General features: G+C 41.9%; 1 protein-coding gene across 1 annotated transcript; it reads left to right on the top strand.

The window, feature by feature from the left end:
- The first annotated feature begins 5300 nt into the window (after window positions 1-5300).
- On the top strand, window positions 5301-10299 carry DEFB108B (defensin beta 108B). Its single transcript, XM_019749441.2, has 2 exons — window positions 5301-5352; window positions 10136-10299. The coding sequence occupies exons 1-2, from the start codon at window positions 5301-5303 to the stop codon at window positions 10297-10299; spliced, it is 216 nt and encodes a 71-aa protein (XP_019605000.2).
- Window positions 10300-14595: the final 4296 nt, after the last annotated feature.

The following is a 14595-nucleotide window of genomic DNA, read 5'->3' as shown; positions in this document are numbered from 1 at the left end:
GCCTTCCTTCCATGACACCCATTCTCATCAGTTGACAAACTTCCGAAATCTCCTGCAGCCTGGCCCCAGTCCAAGAAGCTTCTATTACAGATCCTTAAGTGTGTCTTTCCAGGGTTTGCACACCACATCACAAGTTCACCAATGTCCTTCTCATGGTTGGTTTTCTTTTACATCCTCCTGCTTGGTTTTCCTTATGGAACTAATTTCTTTTTTGCAGATCCAGGACTCTGAATCTAAACTACCCCAAGAGACCTGGCATTGGTAGCTTGTCATTACTTTGAAGAGTTTGTACTCTGATCTCTTAGTTGTTTTATTATTATCATTAGTAATAGTGTTAGTGTTAATGCCACTATGATGATCATTGTTATTCTTGTTATTGTAATTCATTATTATTTGTATTATTACATTTATTAGTATGGAGTTTTTTTTTTTTCCTTGTTGTTATACAGTATTGAATAGAGTTTCCCTGTTTACAAATGGTGTCCAATTAACTGAAGACCATTACAGAGGGTTCTCCAAAAGACATACACACACACTGATGCTCCCGATTCCAGCTGTACCAGTCGGTCCCCTCTTGTAAGACAAGTCTACTTTATACTCCAAGGCCCCTCTGAAGGCATGTGCCTGCCTGTGCTGTCAGGGGAGCCCAGTGCTGCCAGCAGGGTGCCCTTAGCCATGAAATATTTTTCTAAGTATACTGAGGGACTGATATCGTTCTTGGCTTTCTAGAAAGACCGGTTAAAGAGTCACCACTTGCTCCAGCATCCTCAACTTCAGCTCAGAGCCAGGAAGCCAACATTATTGAAAATTGAGGTGCAAGGAGGCATCCTAGAAATGCCTGAGCCTCTGAAAATATTCTCCATCCCCTGATTGTTCCAAGAAATTTTATCACTTCACTGTAAGACACAGATATGTCAATCTGCCTACCTGAGCAACCACAGATTTTTCTAAGTTCTACTCAGTGGTGTATAAATTGACCATAAAAATAATCCATAATAAGGAAAAAAAGGTGAATAATTACTAATAAAGTGCTAATAAAGTAATAATGAATACTACCAATAAAATTGTAATAATAAATAACGATAACAAAAATGATCATCACAATGATAATAATACCACCATTATTAATGATAAAAATAAACCTAAGTTAATGGGAAAGTATAGGCTCCCCTCTGTGAATGACAAGGTCCCAATTTCTAGCCTCATGGATATCAGACTCATGGCATCAGAGTCTGAGGTCTGCACAAAGAAAAAGAAATTAAGGCAGAAAGTAGCAGCAGAGAAGAAAAGAAAACCAAGGAGGAGGAGGAAGCGGGTGAACTTGGGAACTCTTGCCCAAACCTGGATGGGTGTCCTAAGGGACAGAGATAAATGGACTTTGGTCCTGAACTTTCCCAACTCCACACCCACGAGATTTCATAAGTTGCTCCCACTCCGCCATGATGCAGTTGGCTCCATGCAAGGAACGCAGGACTCCAGACCCACACCCAGTGTGCAGAAACCCCTACTATACCTACATTAAGCCTCTGCGTTACCTCAGCCTTCACTGCCTGGATGCCCTTCTGCCAGGCATTTCTCACAGAATCCTGGCGGTCCAGACATCCTGCTTCTGATATCTTCCACAGGTGATCCTAGACCAGCAGGGGGCGACACAGGCCAATGGGAGTGGGTCATGGACTTCCGAACAACTGCACTGCTCAGGCTGGTGGGTCACAATTTCAGTGCCTTCCAAGGCAGAACCAGAATTGCCAGGACACCTGAAGGGACTTCGAATATTTCCAGAGGCCCAGCGGGGCTTTGGATACACTTGAGCCTCAAGTGTTGACAATAGCAGTTTCTGGGCTCTGAGCTGACATGGAAAATTCTAAGGAGGCACATGCTTGTGTAGACACCCTCTCCAACCTTTCCAGAGGAATAAGAGCAGTTCCTACAACCCTGAGTAGGATTAGAAAATGTTGTGATGGTTCTGGCAGTTCAAGGACTCCTTCCCTGGGTCATCCAGGCCAGAACAAGAGGTTGCTGGCATCGAAGGGCACTTGCAAAATTTTAGGGGCTCAGGCAGATCAACGGCATCCTCCCTCTGGACGCCCTGACATCAGAGGGCTCTCAGGAATACCATGGATGTCATTCATGACTTGTCCATGCCTGCAGGAGCAGGCCCTGTAGCCCCAAGTTGGCTTAGCAAACTTTGTGGTGACTCTGATGGCCACAATGCCCTTGATGGAACTTGCAGGCCAGCAAAGGTGGTTGCTGGGTCCTCCAGGGTACTGTTACATTTTTCTGGGGGCTCTGGCAGTACAAGGACTCCCAGGCAGTAAAGGGAAAATGTGCGAGCAGCTGTGTATATCATGTCTATCATCATCTTCAGTAAATCAAACTGCCTTTATAAATAGAGAAGCTCCATTCAGTATTGTTTAACCACAGCAAACATGATCCTAGATTAAAAATGGTACTAAAAATTAATGACGAATAACAAACAGGACTACTGCGATGATGCACAAAATAACATAAATACTAGTAATTTTAATAATTATAGTAATATTAAACTAAGGAGACCGAGATTATAGTACAGATTCCTCTAAGTGAATCACAAGTCATTGATATGGGGTTAGTTTGGAGTCAGAGACCTAGGATTGCACCATGAAAAGTGTTCCATGTTTGCAGACATGAGCAACAGGAGGAAACATATAAACAACTACCAGGAGGCCGTGGAGAGCATGGGGACTTGTGCATGAGGAATACTGGCCAGAGGTTGAAGGACTCTGGCCCTGCATGCCACAGGACACAGCAGCTTTCAGGAATTCGGCCAGATGGCTTTTTGGGCAGGGCTCCCTGCAAGGATGGCAGAAACTCCAAAGCCACATGCGTCCCACACTGCAGGCAGAAACGCTGTCTTTAAGCCCCAGCACTACCTCGGCTTTTGCCACTTGACGGCCCTTTTGCCACCTGATATGCCCAGGCCCCTCAGGGTCAGAACATCTAGCCTGAGTCTGTTGGAAGGCGTGAGCTTATGTGCTACGTGGCCAGCAGGGGGCGACATGGGTCAGTAGCAGGGGTTCCTCACTGTCCTGGAAGAGAGAATTCTGCTCTTGCTCAGGTGGCGCGTCATCCTCCCTGTGCTTTTTAGTGCAGCTAAATAAAGCCTTCCCTATATGCTCGGACTTAAACTTCTAAATGTTTGCAGGGGCTAAGCCTTCCCCCAAATCTCCCCTGCTGGCCTGAGCTGGTCCCTGCCTCTAGAGAGGACTGGAACATTTTAGGAAACTCATTAATTTCTAGCTCAACTCAGGGACCCAGGGAGTGCTCTTGCCTTCTTGGAAAGGCTGGAGAGAGGTTCCGGCCCACCTGATCTTTTGCGGAATTTTCTCTTCTCAGGACCCTAGGATCTGATGTTTTCTGAAATAAATGTGTAGGAACGGCTCACAAAGCCCATCAGAGACTCTGGAAATGTCCTACATTTCCTTGGGTACCACAGAAATTCTGGGGCTGAGCTGGAAGGCAAGGAGACTGGGATCCGCTAGCCCTGGCTTGGCTTGGTCTGAAGGATCTTTTGAGATGGCTCACTCATGTGGCTGTTCACAAGAGGCCTTAGTTCCTTCCATGTGGACACTTCCATAGTCTTGCTTGAATATTTTCATGAAATGTAAGCTCGTTTCACCCAGACTGAGTCCAATAACACAGGACTGAACTTGTAATATTGCTTATGACCTCGCCTTAGAACTTATGCTCCATAATTTCTGCAATAACCCATTGGTTACACAAGTCAGTCCCCTTCAGTCCGGAAAGAAACTGCACAAGGGTGTGAGTACTAGAATGGAGCTATTTGGGAGGCTGGCTACCAGTTGTACTTCACTTACTAGTCCAGATCTTAATAAATGTTATTGCCATATACTTAGGCACTCAGGTTAAAAATACTGGATTACTCATATATGTGCACTTTCTTTATATATGTCATTATGTCCCTATAATTTGTACCTCATTTTTCCTCCCTTCTCTCTATACAGTTTGGAGCCTCATCTAGCCTCTGTTACTGTTACTAGCCTCATCTAGCTTCTTCCAAACAGATTGCTCTGCCAATTTAGTTAGTCACAGGCCAATTCCTAAGTATTCTTCATAAAACTAGAATCTAATTTTGCTGGGATTAAGGAGTGTGCTTCACCCCTCCATGCTGCAAACACACACATACATATGCATGCGTACACACACACACACATACACACTATCCTGCTGTCACTCATAAAAGCCAACCATGAGATTTTATTCTAAGACAGAGAACTTATAATACTTTAATATTAGAACTAGAAAGAAGTTTACACATGATCTAAGCTGGTATTTTCCAATGAGTATTCCAGAATAAATTTCAGAATAGCTACCTGGCTTCTAGGTAAAATACAGGCTTCTAGGCTCCACTCCACCTTACCAAACTAAAATTCCCCAGAGTGGATCTAAGTATCTGCATTTTAAAGTAACTTTCCCTGTTGGTTTTATGCACAATAATAATTGACAGTCCCCTGATCTACATTGAACAGAGCTAGATCTACATAGGTGTTACTGAGATTTAAGGAAGACGATTTTCCTGTCTGTATCCGTACCTCTAGTTAGTAGCAGGTATAAGATTTAGAAGTGAAATCCAGATCTGCTACCTCCATGTTCAGTGGCATTTCACTGCCCTGCATTTTTACACTCAATGAGGCGGATTTGAGAGTATATGACCACATGACTCAACTTCCTCTTCAGTTCTGAGGAGCAAAGCATGGTCTTAGCAAGTAAGAGGCTCACGCATCACTGGGAGAAGTAAATGTGCGTTCAGCAAAGTAACGTACCACATGGTGAGCACAGCATTGTGGGCATTCAGACCAGGAGTGAGGGGGTGATTAATTATTAACAGGGCGAGTAAAGCTAACAAAATGTCTAGTCACCAGTTAAACTGGCTAGTTTCTCCACATAGTCTGACTCACTGTAACTTAATATAGATAACTCTTTGTTCATAGGCTTTAATCCATTGCCAAAGTGTTTGTAGCTTATGTTCCCATTTAAGAAGGTTTTCTGGTCAAAACTGTGTGCCCACATCCTACAAATGATCTGAGTGTCCAACCAAACAAGGATTACCGGTCTCTTTATGAAGGCCACTGTGTATACATGGAACTCCTCTGTCCATTAGTGTCCCTAATGAGGTACAGAAGGGCACTTATTATCCAGACACAGACATTCCATTCTGCTGGTGCCGGAGAGCCACAGACGGAAGTCTTCTCTGCCTCTTGGAAATGAAGCCAAGCTTTCTCCTCTCTCCAACCAGGAGGATGGCTGGCCTCCTCTTTACCGTTCTCTTCTTTATGAGCCAAGTTCTACCAGGTAACAAAGCAAACAAATATTGTGGAAGCCTTGGTAAGAGTAGAGTGCCTGAGACCTTTTGGGATCCAGTACTCAGAGCAAAATCCCCATCACCAATGTCCTGACAAGGGGTCTCAGAGCAAATCTGGAAGACCCACTGACTGAGAGCCCTGCAGCCACCTATCTCATTAGCTCTTTGTATGCACTCTCAGTTAAAAGCAATGAAGTTGAGGGTGTTTCAAGTGCTTGAAACCCTTTTTGCTCCATCTCTAAAAATGAATTTAATTAGGCAAGCTTACTAGCAGTTTTGAGATCTAGATAACAAAAATCAGCACGTTATCTTACTAAATCTTGGTCTCCAAAACTCTTTACTTACCCTCAGCAAAAGAGTTACCCTAACATACTGGCCTAAGAGATATGCCAAAGCTATAGGGGCACAGCCAGAAGGGATTGGTAGGGGGTGGGGGGGTGTCTTTTAAAGGTTTACTATGAGTCTAAGAAATCTCCAACCTACTGGTCCTCAATATTGTTGGCCCCCTGGGCTTGACTCTGCCCTTTGATGCTTCATCTCAAACCTTGGCTTTTCCTCTTCCTTTTCAACATCTAGTCTTAAAATAGAACTTAAACACAGGGATCAGAGATGACACTGCAACAGAGTGTATCTTCGTGCATCCAGCATGCACATCTGGAACACAGGTGTAAGGCACCTTGCATAGACAGGTATCTGTGTGTGCATCTTCTTGCTTTTACCCAAGGAAGTGTCCAGACACCCAAAATAGATAAAGAAATTTCGTAGAACTCCTGGACGTGTAGATCCAAGTAGGAATGAGCAACTTATTGCTCCACAGCAAGTGGAATATTTTATCATTTTTCCTGACAATTCAGGGCCTCAAGGGTTGGGAAGGAGTAGGAAAGTAGTCCTAGATATGTAAATGTAGACAATCCTCTTATATTTTAGAGAACTGTTGATTTCTATGCTTTCTGTTGTTTGAAAAAGGACAGTTCCTCAAGTTTTCAACAGAAAATATAATGGGAGGCATGCCTGTTCTTGGTGAACTCAGACTTTCCTATCTAAAAATGTGTTTTAAAGGGCTACTTATTGCTAATGGGTAGATAGTACTTCCGGTTTGGGGGGTTGGAGAGAGGGGGTGCAGCTGGTGAGGCAAATTCTAACTTTGCTTTAGAAGAACTAATGTGGAGGAAGTAGACTGGAGAAATTGAAGTGGGAAGAGACTGGAGGCAGGAATACAGTTCCGCTTATTAGATATCTGTTAAGCAGCACTGAGTACCCTTACTAGGCACACAAAGAAAAGACGTGATGGCCCTTCACTTCCAAGAAGTCATAGGCTGGCCACCTTCATTGCTATATAGTCCAGAGAGGAGTCAACAAGCCCCAAAATAGAGCATTAACACAGGATGAAGGTGAGGTTTCCTAAGTGAGAACTCTGAGAGAACAAAATCATGACCAAAAGAAAGGCAAAAGCCAAAAGCAACGCAAGGTTTAACAGCTTAACTGATTGTAGGAGCCAGCTTTGGAAGGAAAACCATGGCATTAATTTAGTACTAAGAGTGTTTGAGGTTGTCTTTTCAAGGTTTTCATCTGTCTCCTTTCCCTTAGTACATGAGTGTGTGCATGCATGTATGTGTTTCTCTGTGTGTGTGTGTGTGTGTGTGTGTGTGTCTTTGCATATGTGTGAAGTATATCCACTACCCTACTCTCTATAAGGGTTTGGAGATGAATGGCAGGATGGTCTGGATCTATAGCTCCAGAGGTCGAGTTAAGCTTCTCCATCCCGTTGTAAAGAGCTGACATGTAAGAGACTCATTGAACATACTATGAATTAACTTGAATATGCTTTCTCTTTTTTTAAAGGGGAGAATAAGTGTTTTTGTAAACAAATGCAAAAATATCTTTTTAATAAATGAAAAGGACAGTTATCCTTGTTACAATTAGCAGGGAAGCTACAAGAGCTACAGATACTATAAAATTGTTCATCGACAAGATTTGAAGAGGTCTTGATGATTGAGTCTATTTTTCTAATTTTATAGAGTTAAAAATCAAGGCCCTGAAAAGTGAAGTCCCTCCTGCAAGATGAAAGAGTGAGCTAACTGTCAGTCAAGGCTTTGTCTTCAGTCCTGGCTTTCACTATACATCCCACCCTAGGGTTCCATTAGGCTGCTTCCTTTGTGTGACTCTCCAAAGACTTGTTGAAGATGAGGCCATGTCCGATTATATTAACTCAGGAGCACACAAAGCTGGTGACTTCAACTTAGAAGATAACTGTCCACATAACATTACTAATGGCCCACCTGATTAGTATTTACTAAATAATCACCCTTGCTAAACATATGAGTTAGATGAAATAAAGTAATTAAAAATATGTCCGGTAATCAATTTTCAAAACTTCCAAATTTTGAAAACAAATTTATTTATTTTTGTTTGTTTTCATTGTCACTCAACCCAAACAAAGGAAAGTAATGTGTGATGGTTAGAAGAGCAGAGGCAAAAGCAATACTTATAGCCGAAATAGAATGCACCAAGACTAGAGAAGAAAAAAAATAGGACACAGCTAAAGAAAGAATAGTCAGCATGGGGAATGTGGTCTCTCCTGCTGTCCCGAGGTGGTCATTTGCAGCAGGACTGCCGATTTTTTGGGGGAAGCCGGGGAGAGAGAGGAGGATAAGGAGAGGAAAGAGGGGGAAATGGAATGGGGCTGAGGACACAAGCTTTACTCTGCCCCTCTCCTCTCCCTCACTAAATCACTACTGATTTGGGGTAAGTTGCTTCCTTTCCCTCTGCCTCATTTCCTTATCTAATAAAAGTGAAATAACTAATGGGACAAGATCATCTACTATGTTCATAGTAACTCTAAATTTTGTTTCAAAAGCAAATAGCTAGACATGACAGTGTGACTACAGTATGCAATACACAAGATTTACCTGCAAAGAACTGTTCAAAACCATAAAGTAAGAAAAATACCCTTAATGTGACTTGGATTCTTAGATACAAGTAACACGTGTCATCCTTTTACAAAGCTCCTTTGTGATTTGCAAATGAAATTGTCAGTGGTCAACTGCAACAAAGCTGCACACATAACTCCAAGACATATGCAGTGAAAATAACAACAAATTTCCATACCAACATGTTACAGGATAGAAAATAGCTCTATCTTAACCAATTATTCCACAGTCATTTACTGGATTCCTATTATATGCCAAGGCTTGAGCCAGGTTCTGGGATACATGTACAGAAAAGAATAAGATGTGATTTCTGCCCTCAAGGAATTCATCATCCAGAAGTAAGGTCAGGTGGGGAAACAACACAATAGTAGACAAAAGAAGTACCACAATAAAGGGATGTCTGAGAGTGTTTTATCACGTGTCACAGGACATGTCAGTGGTTCATCCTTTAATATACTAATCTCAAATGACCGTTCTAGCAGCAATAGACCAATTTCAGCTCAAGGTAATTGGAATATATATATATATATATATATACACACACACACACACACACACACACACACAATAGCAGAGCTGGACACAGATAAAAGGAAGGGATGTACAGCCCAGGAAATAAAATACTCAGATTCCAAGTGATTTATACACAATGCTCAACAATTAGAATGATCACTGATTAAAAAAACAAAAGTAAAACAAAAACATACCCTTTAAATTATTTCCCAGTTCACATTTTACGTAAAATGTTGTATATTTGATCTTCATACCCATTAACCAATTTCTTTGTGAACATTGAAGAGTTAAATTCAACTTAATGCATTTGAATTTCAGTTCAATTCAATAGGCATTTGTGGAATGTATATAAATGCCCTATACTGATTTGAAGCTATTCAAGAATTGTCCTTTGTGCTCCAGAATAGAAAAACTGAAATGTGCTGATTTTGATACCTCTCTTACTGTCATAAAAGAGTTTAAGAAGCTGTCATGGAAAAGGAGCACGTTGTTATATATGGAGACCACTCATAATTAACCACTTCAGAACTGAGCATCGTAGGGTGTGTGGCCCATCCACAGTACAGTGATATCTTAGGATATAAACCAAATTCTATTCAATGTTTTTAACAAGTATATTTGTTCAGCCCTCAAGAAGAACTCTTAACATATGCAATGGTTTCTGGAGCAGGACTGCAACCTCAAAAACCAGTGCCAGAGACATAAGGAGTGAGTACAGCATCAGGATGGAAGAAATACTAACATGGACACTGCCTGGATATTAAATATGGAGGAGTAGTGTTCCTTCCCCCCAGAAAAATATCCTCTCCAACAATTGCTATGAAGTATATTATCTTTTAGATCGATATTCCAGTCCCACTTTTGAAAGATATGGAAGGGTGGGGGGGAGAGAGAGAGAGAGACAGAGAGAGAGAGACAGAGAGAGAGAGAGAGAGATCTAGAGAGAGAGAGATTTCTCTAAAACGTTTCTTCTATGCTAGAAAAATCAGCAATACAGGACTGATAATAAATAAAAAATGTATCTGTGCTATCAGTATTAGGAGATAATAAGAAGTAAGAGAGCCTGGGATACGCCCTAGAAATTCTAAGGGAGCATGGGTACCCAAGTCTGGTCTTTCATTACTTACATATACCCAATATTGCCAGATTTTTCAAGAGTGCCAAAAATCCAAATTTTTCTGTGAAGGCAGATTTTTAAGTATTGGTTTAAGAAATCAAATAACAACAGCAACAACAACAACAAAAATCCACATAAGATTGTTTCCAGACACTCTCCCCTCTCCATGTAATTCAATACAAATTAATTATAACAACTTTCTTCTCTGTGCAGCCAGGGGCAAATTCAAAGAGGTGTGTGAGCGTCCAAATGGCTCCTGCCGAAAATTTTGCCTCAAAAGAGAAATTCACGTTGGGAGATGTTTAAATGGCCGACGCTGCTGCCTGCCCATGGGGCATCAACAATATGTCCATCATATTCCACCCAAGAAGCACTGAAACCTTTTTGAAGTGTTTGTTTGTTTGGATGTTTTATGCTCTCCTTCTCTCCTGCTCTCTCCTCTCTATCTTTTCTCTTACCTGGATTGTTATTGAGTCTTCAATAACTAATAAAGCAAAACTAGCAAACACAAAACCTATTTTAAAAATTCTCATGCTATGTTGTCATTCCATTGCTGATTGGTTGCCATCTCTCTGTCTGGTTTGAGCTCACTTGTGGGTGAGCTCCAGGTTGGGTGGGGCACTTTTATCACACTTATATATCCTTTGTGCCAAGCACTGCCGCCCTCTACCCTACATCTGGGGAGACTACTCCCGTGGGGGCAGAGCCCCAGAAAGTTTCCAGGCTCTCGGCCTCACATAAACAAGTGCTGGCTCAGGTAGTAAATGGCCATCAACTGTGATTGCATGGCCATCAGCTGTGGCTAGTTGGCCGTCAGCTGTAACCAGTGAGCCATTGGTCACTAATATAACTGCTGTGGCTGGCAAGCATGGATTGCAGTTAAAATGGGGGCTAGCAAGAAGATGGTGGCTGAGCTAGCAAGAGCGGATTGCAGAGAGGCGGATGCTGCCAGCGAGAATATAGTGGTATGACTCCCTCATCTATGGCTCCGTGGGTGTTCCTTTTTGGCCTCACCATGTCCTGTGTTCTTATGTGGGGAGCGGGAGCAGAGACCCCGCCGGACTCCCTGCATGACAACTCCCCTTTCCCCCTGCGAAAACAAACTACCTCATTCCATCCAGCCTTGTGGGGCTCCCTCCCTGACAAAGGGCAGCACCCAGGAAAGCTGCAAGGTCAAATTTCCCCACTTCGATCAGGCTTTACCAGAAATCTGCATCATGGACAGAGTAACACCTGGATAAAAGGCAATTTTTTCTTCACCCTTTTCAAAGGTAGTGCTCTGGGCCTGTCCATGAACTCCTGGCTGAGATCTACGGAATTCCTCTAGTCCCCACCTTTCAATGGGTGTGGTCATTCAGCTTTTCCTCCCACCCTGGAAACCATGGTCTCAGCTTCCTATGCTTGCTGTAACCAATTATTACAGATTTAGTGGCTTAAAGCAAAACAGATGTATTAGCTGACAGTTCTGCTTGGCAGAAGTCTGAAATGGATCTCAATAGGCTAAAATCAAGGTGTTGACAGGGCTGCCCTCCTTTCTGGAGGCTGTCCCCTTCCCCCATGTTCATGCCAGCAGTGGCAGGCCACTTCTATTCATCACAAGTAACCAGGCTTTAGTCCATCTTTAAAGCCAGCAATAGGTTTGACTCTTTCTCATCATAACACTCAGAACTCATCTTCTGCCTCCCCTTTTAGAACCCTTATTATTACATTGGACCTACCTGGATAAACCAGGATAATCTCCCTATTTTAAGGTGAGAAGATGAGCAACTTTAATTCCACCTTCAACCTCAATTCCCCTTTGTCATGTAAGGTGCCACATTCACAGGTTGCAGGGATTCGAATATGGGCATCTCTGGCAGCAGGAGGTGTGACATTATTTTACCTATGACAGCCACTGAATGTTTTTCCTACACATCTCCATTTTGTTCAACTTAGAGATGGTTTTAGTTGCTTTGTGAAAAGAAATTGTCATTGTTAAAGTTTTCTTTTGTATGAAAACCTGTATGAAATTTTGTATGTACAGTTGATGTGGGGACAGAGTCCTAGAGAGCAGCTTCCAGCCTCTCGGCCTCACGTGGAAAGGGGCTGGCTCAGTTATTAAATGGCCATCAGCTGTAATCAGATGGCCATCTGCTATGTCTGGGTGGCCATCAGCTGGAACCAGTTAGCCATTAGCCACTAATATAACTGCCCTGGCTATACTAGGGGGTTGGTTGGTGGGCAGAGAAGTGGATGGCGAATTGCTGATTGTGTGGCTCCTGCTTTCTGTATCTCCAACCCAGCCGACAGCGAGACTATAGTGGTATGAACCCCCTATCATTCCATTGTTGTTCCTTTTTGGCCTTACCATATCATGTGTTCTTATGCAGGGAGCGGGACCAGAGACCCTACATGACAGTTGACATACCATATTATATTAGTTTTAGGTGTACAACACAGTGTACACCTAAACAGACATTTATATAACTTATGAAGTGATCCTCCATAAGTCTAGTACCCACCTGGCACTATATATCTATATATGAATATATATAGATATATAGTAATATATGAATATTATATGAATATTATTCAACCTTAAAGAAAGGAAATCATTTGTGACAACATGGGTAAATCTGGAGGACATTATGCTAGGTGAAATAAGTCAGACACAGAAAGACAAATACTATGTGATCTCACTTATGTGTAGAATCTTAAGAAATGGAACTCATAGTAAGAGAGAGTAGAACAATGGTTACCAGGGGCAGGGGGGCAGGAATTGGGGAGATGTTGGTCAAAGGGCACAAACTTTCAGTTAGAGGATGACTAAATTCTGGAGACAAACAAAACAAAATGAAAAACCCTTGATTCTGTACTTCTCCAGTGACTAAATTCCCTCTTCCATAGTATGCTCCTCGGTGTGGGACTGGGACTGTGCAAATTACATTTATTTCCCAGACTCCTTTGCTGAGTGGCTTGTGATTAGGTTACAGCAAATGATAGGCACTGTGGGGAGCTTGGAGTTTGGGGAAGAGGAGAAGGGACTTCCATCCTCATTTTTGTTCCTGTCATCATTGTCCACCTTCTGATGGCATTCTAGAATCAATCTCTTCATGTCTTCAGATACCAGCAACAACTAGTTGATGCCCCTTTTTCATACTAGTATGTCTGGGGACCGACTCTGAAAGGTCTCTCCTCCGAGCTCCAGAGGCACTAACCACAGCTGGGCAGTGTGCCCTTCCTCTAGGAACCCTCCCAGGCAGGCTCTAGCGTGCTCCATGCTGTTGTCTCACTGAGGTGTGGTTTACGCTGCCTGTTTACCTCCACATGCCTTTTGAGCCCTCAAGATCTGTAGAACAAATCCTGACTTAAGTCCTCTTTGTTCAAAATGCTCGTTTGTTTTGACTGACTGGATCCCAGCTGATGTCACTGCTACTGTCACTGCTGCTCTCACGATGACTTTGTCCTCCTACAGTCTGTAAGATACACATGAATTCAGGTGGGAGCATATAGAAAACTACAGAAATTATTCATTGCCAGAATCTAATGTGTTTTTTAAACATGATGAAAATTATATTTTTAGATAACTGGAACTGCTACTCGATTTTTACAAACTGAAAAAAGTATTGAGTTACCAGATCACTCAAATAAGCCTAACAAATTTTAGCAAATGTCACTAAAATCCTTTTAGATATCCATTTAAATATCCACCAAGGATTCTAGTATACTATTAAGCATTTAACATATCAACTTCCTAAACACTTAACACATTAAGAGGTACATATACGTAACAGAACACAATAAAATCTTAGAGGAATTACACTATTACACTTCAATCAATACCTTTTGGGGTGTAAAGAAAGACACAGAATGAATGAAGATAACATTTAGCAAAATAGAAAATAAAGAGGCAGTGTTTTTAATGGCCAGTGGCATGGCTGCCTGGGTGAGGTTGGATGGTGCAAGGAGGGAGATGAGGAAGCAGTCATCCTTGGGTTGGGGGAGGGGCAGTTCAAGGAAAGTGAAATGGCAAAGCTGTGAATCACAAAATGCATGAGATTCACCAATGTTCAAACACAAAGAAGTAACAGACATTCTTCTCTTTCTGGCTCTCATATCTCAGAATCAGATGACCACACATGATTATCTGAAGTTTTGGATAAAGCAGTGAGATAAAACAAACAGTCAAGCAAGTAAAAACTCTCAATAGATATTTGTTTGCTTTCTTCCATTGTGATGATACAGCTCCTGATGACATGAGTTGGGATTTGTTACTAAATATTATAATTGCTTCTGCTCGCTTCCTCATTATATTTATTACCAATAGCTATATATTTTTTTTCATCAGGATCTGAAATGTCTCTAACAGCTTTAACACAGGGTATTAATGGTTCTTCCTTCTTCCAACAAGGATATCAAGTTGAAAAATAAACATTAAGCATTTGTTTATCACAGGGAATACTCTTGAACCAATGATTGTTTCATGATGTTTCTTTATTATCTCTCTCTCCCTGTCTCTCTCTATTTCTCTCTCTCACTCTCTCTTGAGAGAGATGTAATTATATGCAAGGTAGATGTGTTCATCTGTATGGTTATTTTATACATTCACCTCTTTAACATATGTCTGGAAAAGACCTGAAGTACAGCTGTAACACCTTCTTCCTGCTCCCACCTGAATTCATGACCTTGAAGAA

Source organism: Rhinolophus sinicus, linkage group LG04 (assembly GCF_036562045.2).
Source record: "Rhinolophus sinicus isolate RSC01 linkage group LG04, ASM3656204v1, whole genome shotgun sequence".
Lineage (NCBI taxonomy): Eukaryota > Metazoa > Chordata > Mammalia > Chiroptera > Rhinolophidae > Rhinolophus > Rhinolophus sinicus.
The sequence above is the reverse complement of the archived record's forward strand: the minus strand, read 5'-3'. Positions and strand labels throughout refer to the sequence as shown.

Excerpts from the sequence above, each read along its gene's own strand:
- DEFB108B (XM_019749441.2), top strand. The coding sequence starts at position 5,301 with ATGGCTGGCCTCCTCTTTACCGTTCTCTTCTTTATGAGCCAAGTTCTA. Across the intron at positions 5,353-10,135 it reads TATGAGCCAAGTTCTACCAG|CCAGGGGCAAATTCAAAGAG; the intron begins GTAACAAAGCAA and ends TTCTCTGTGCAG.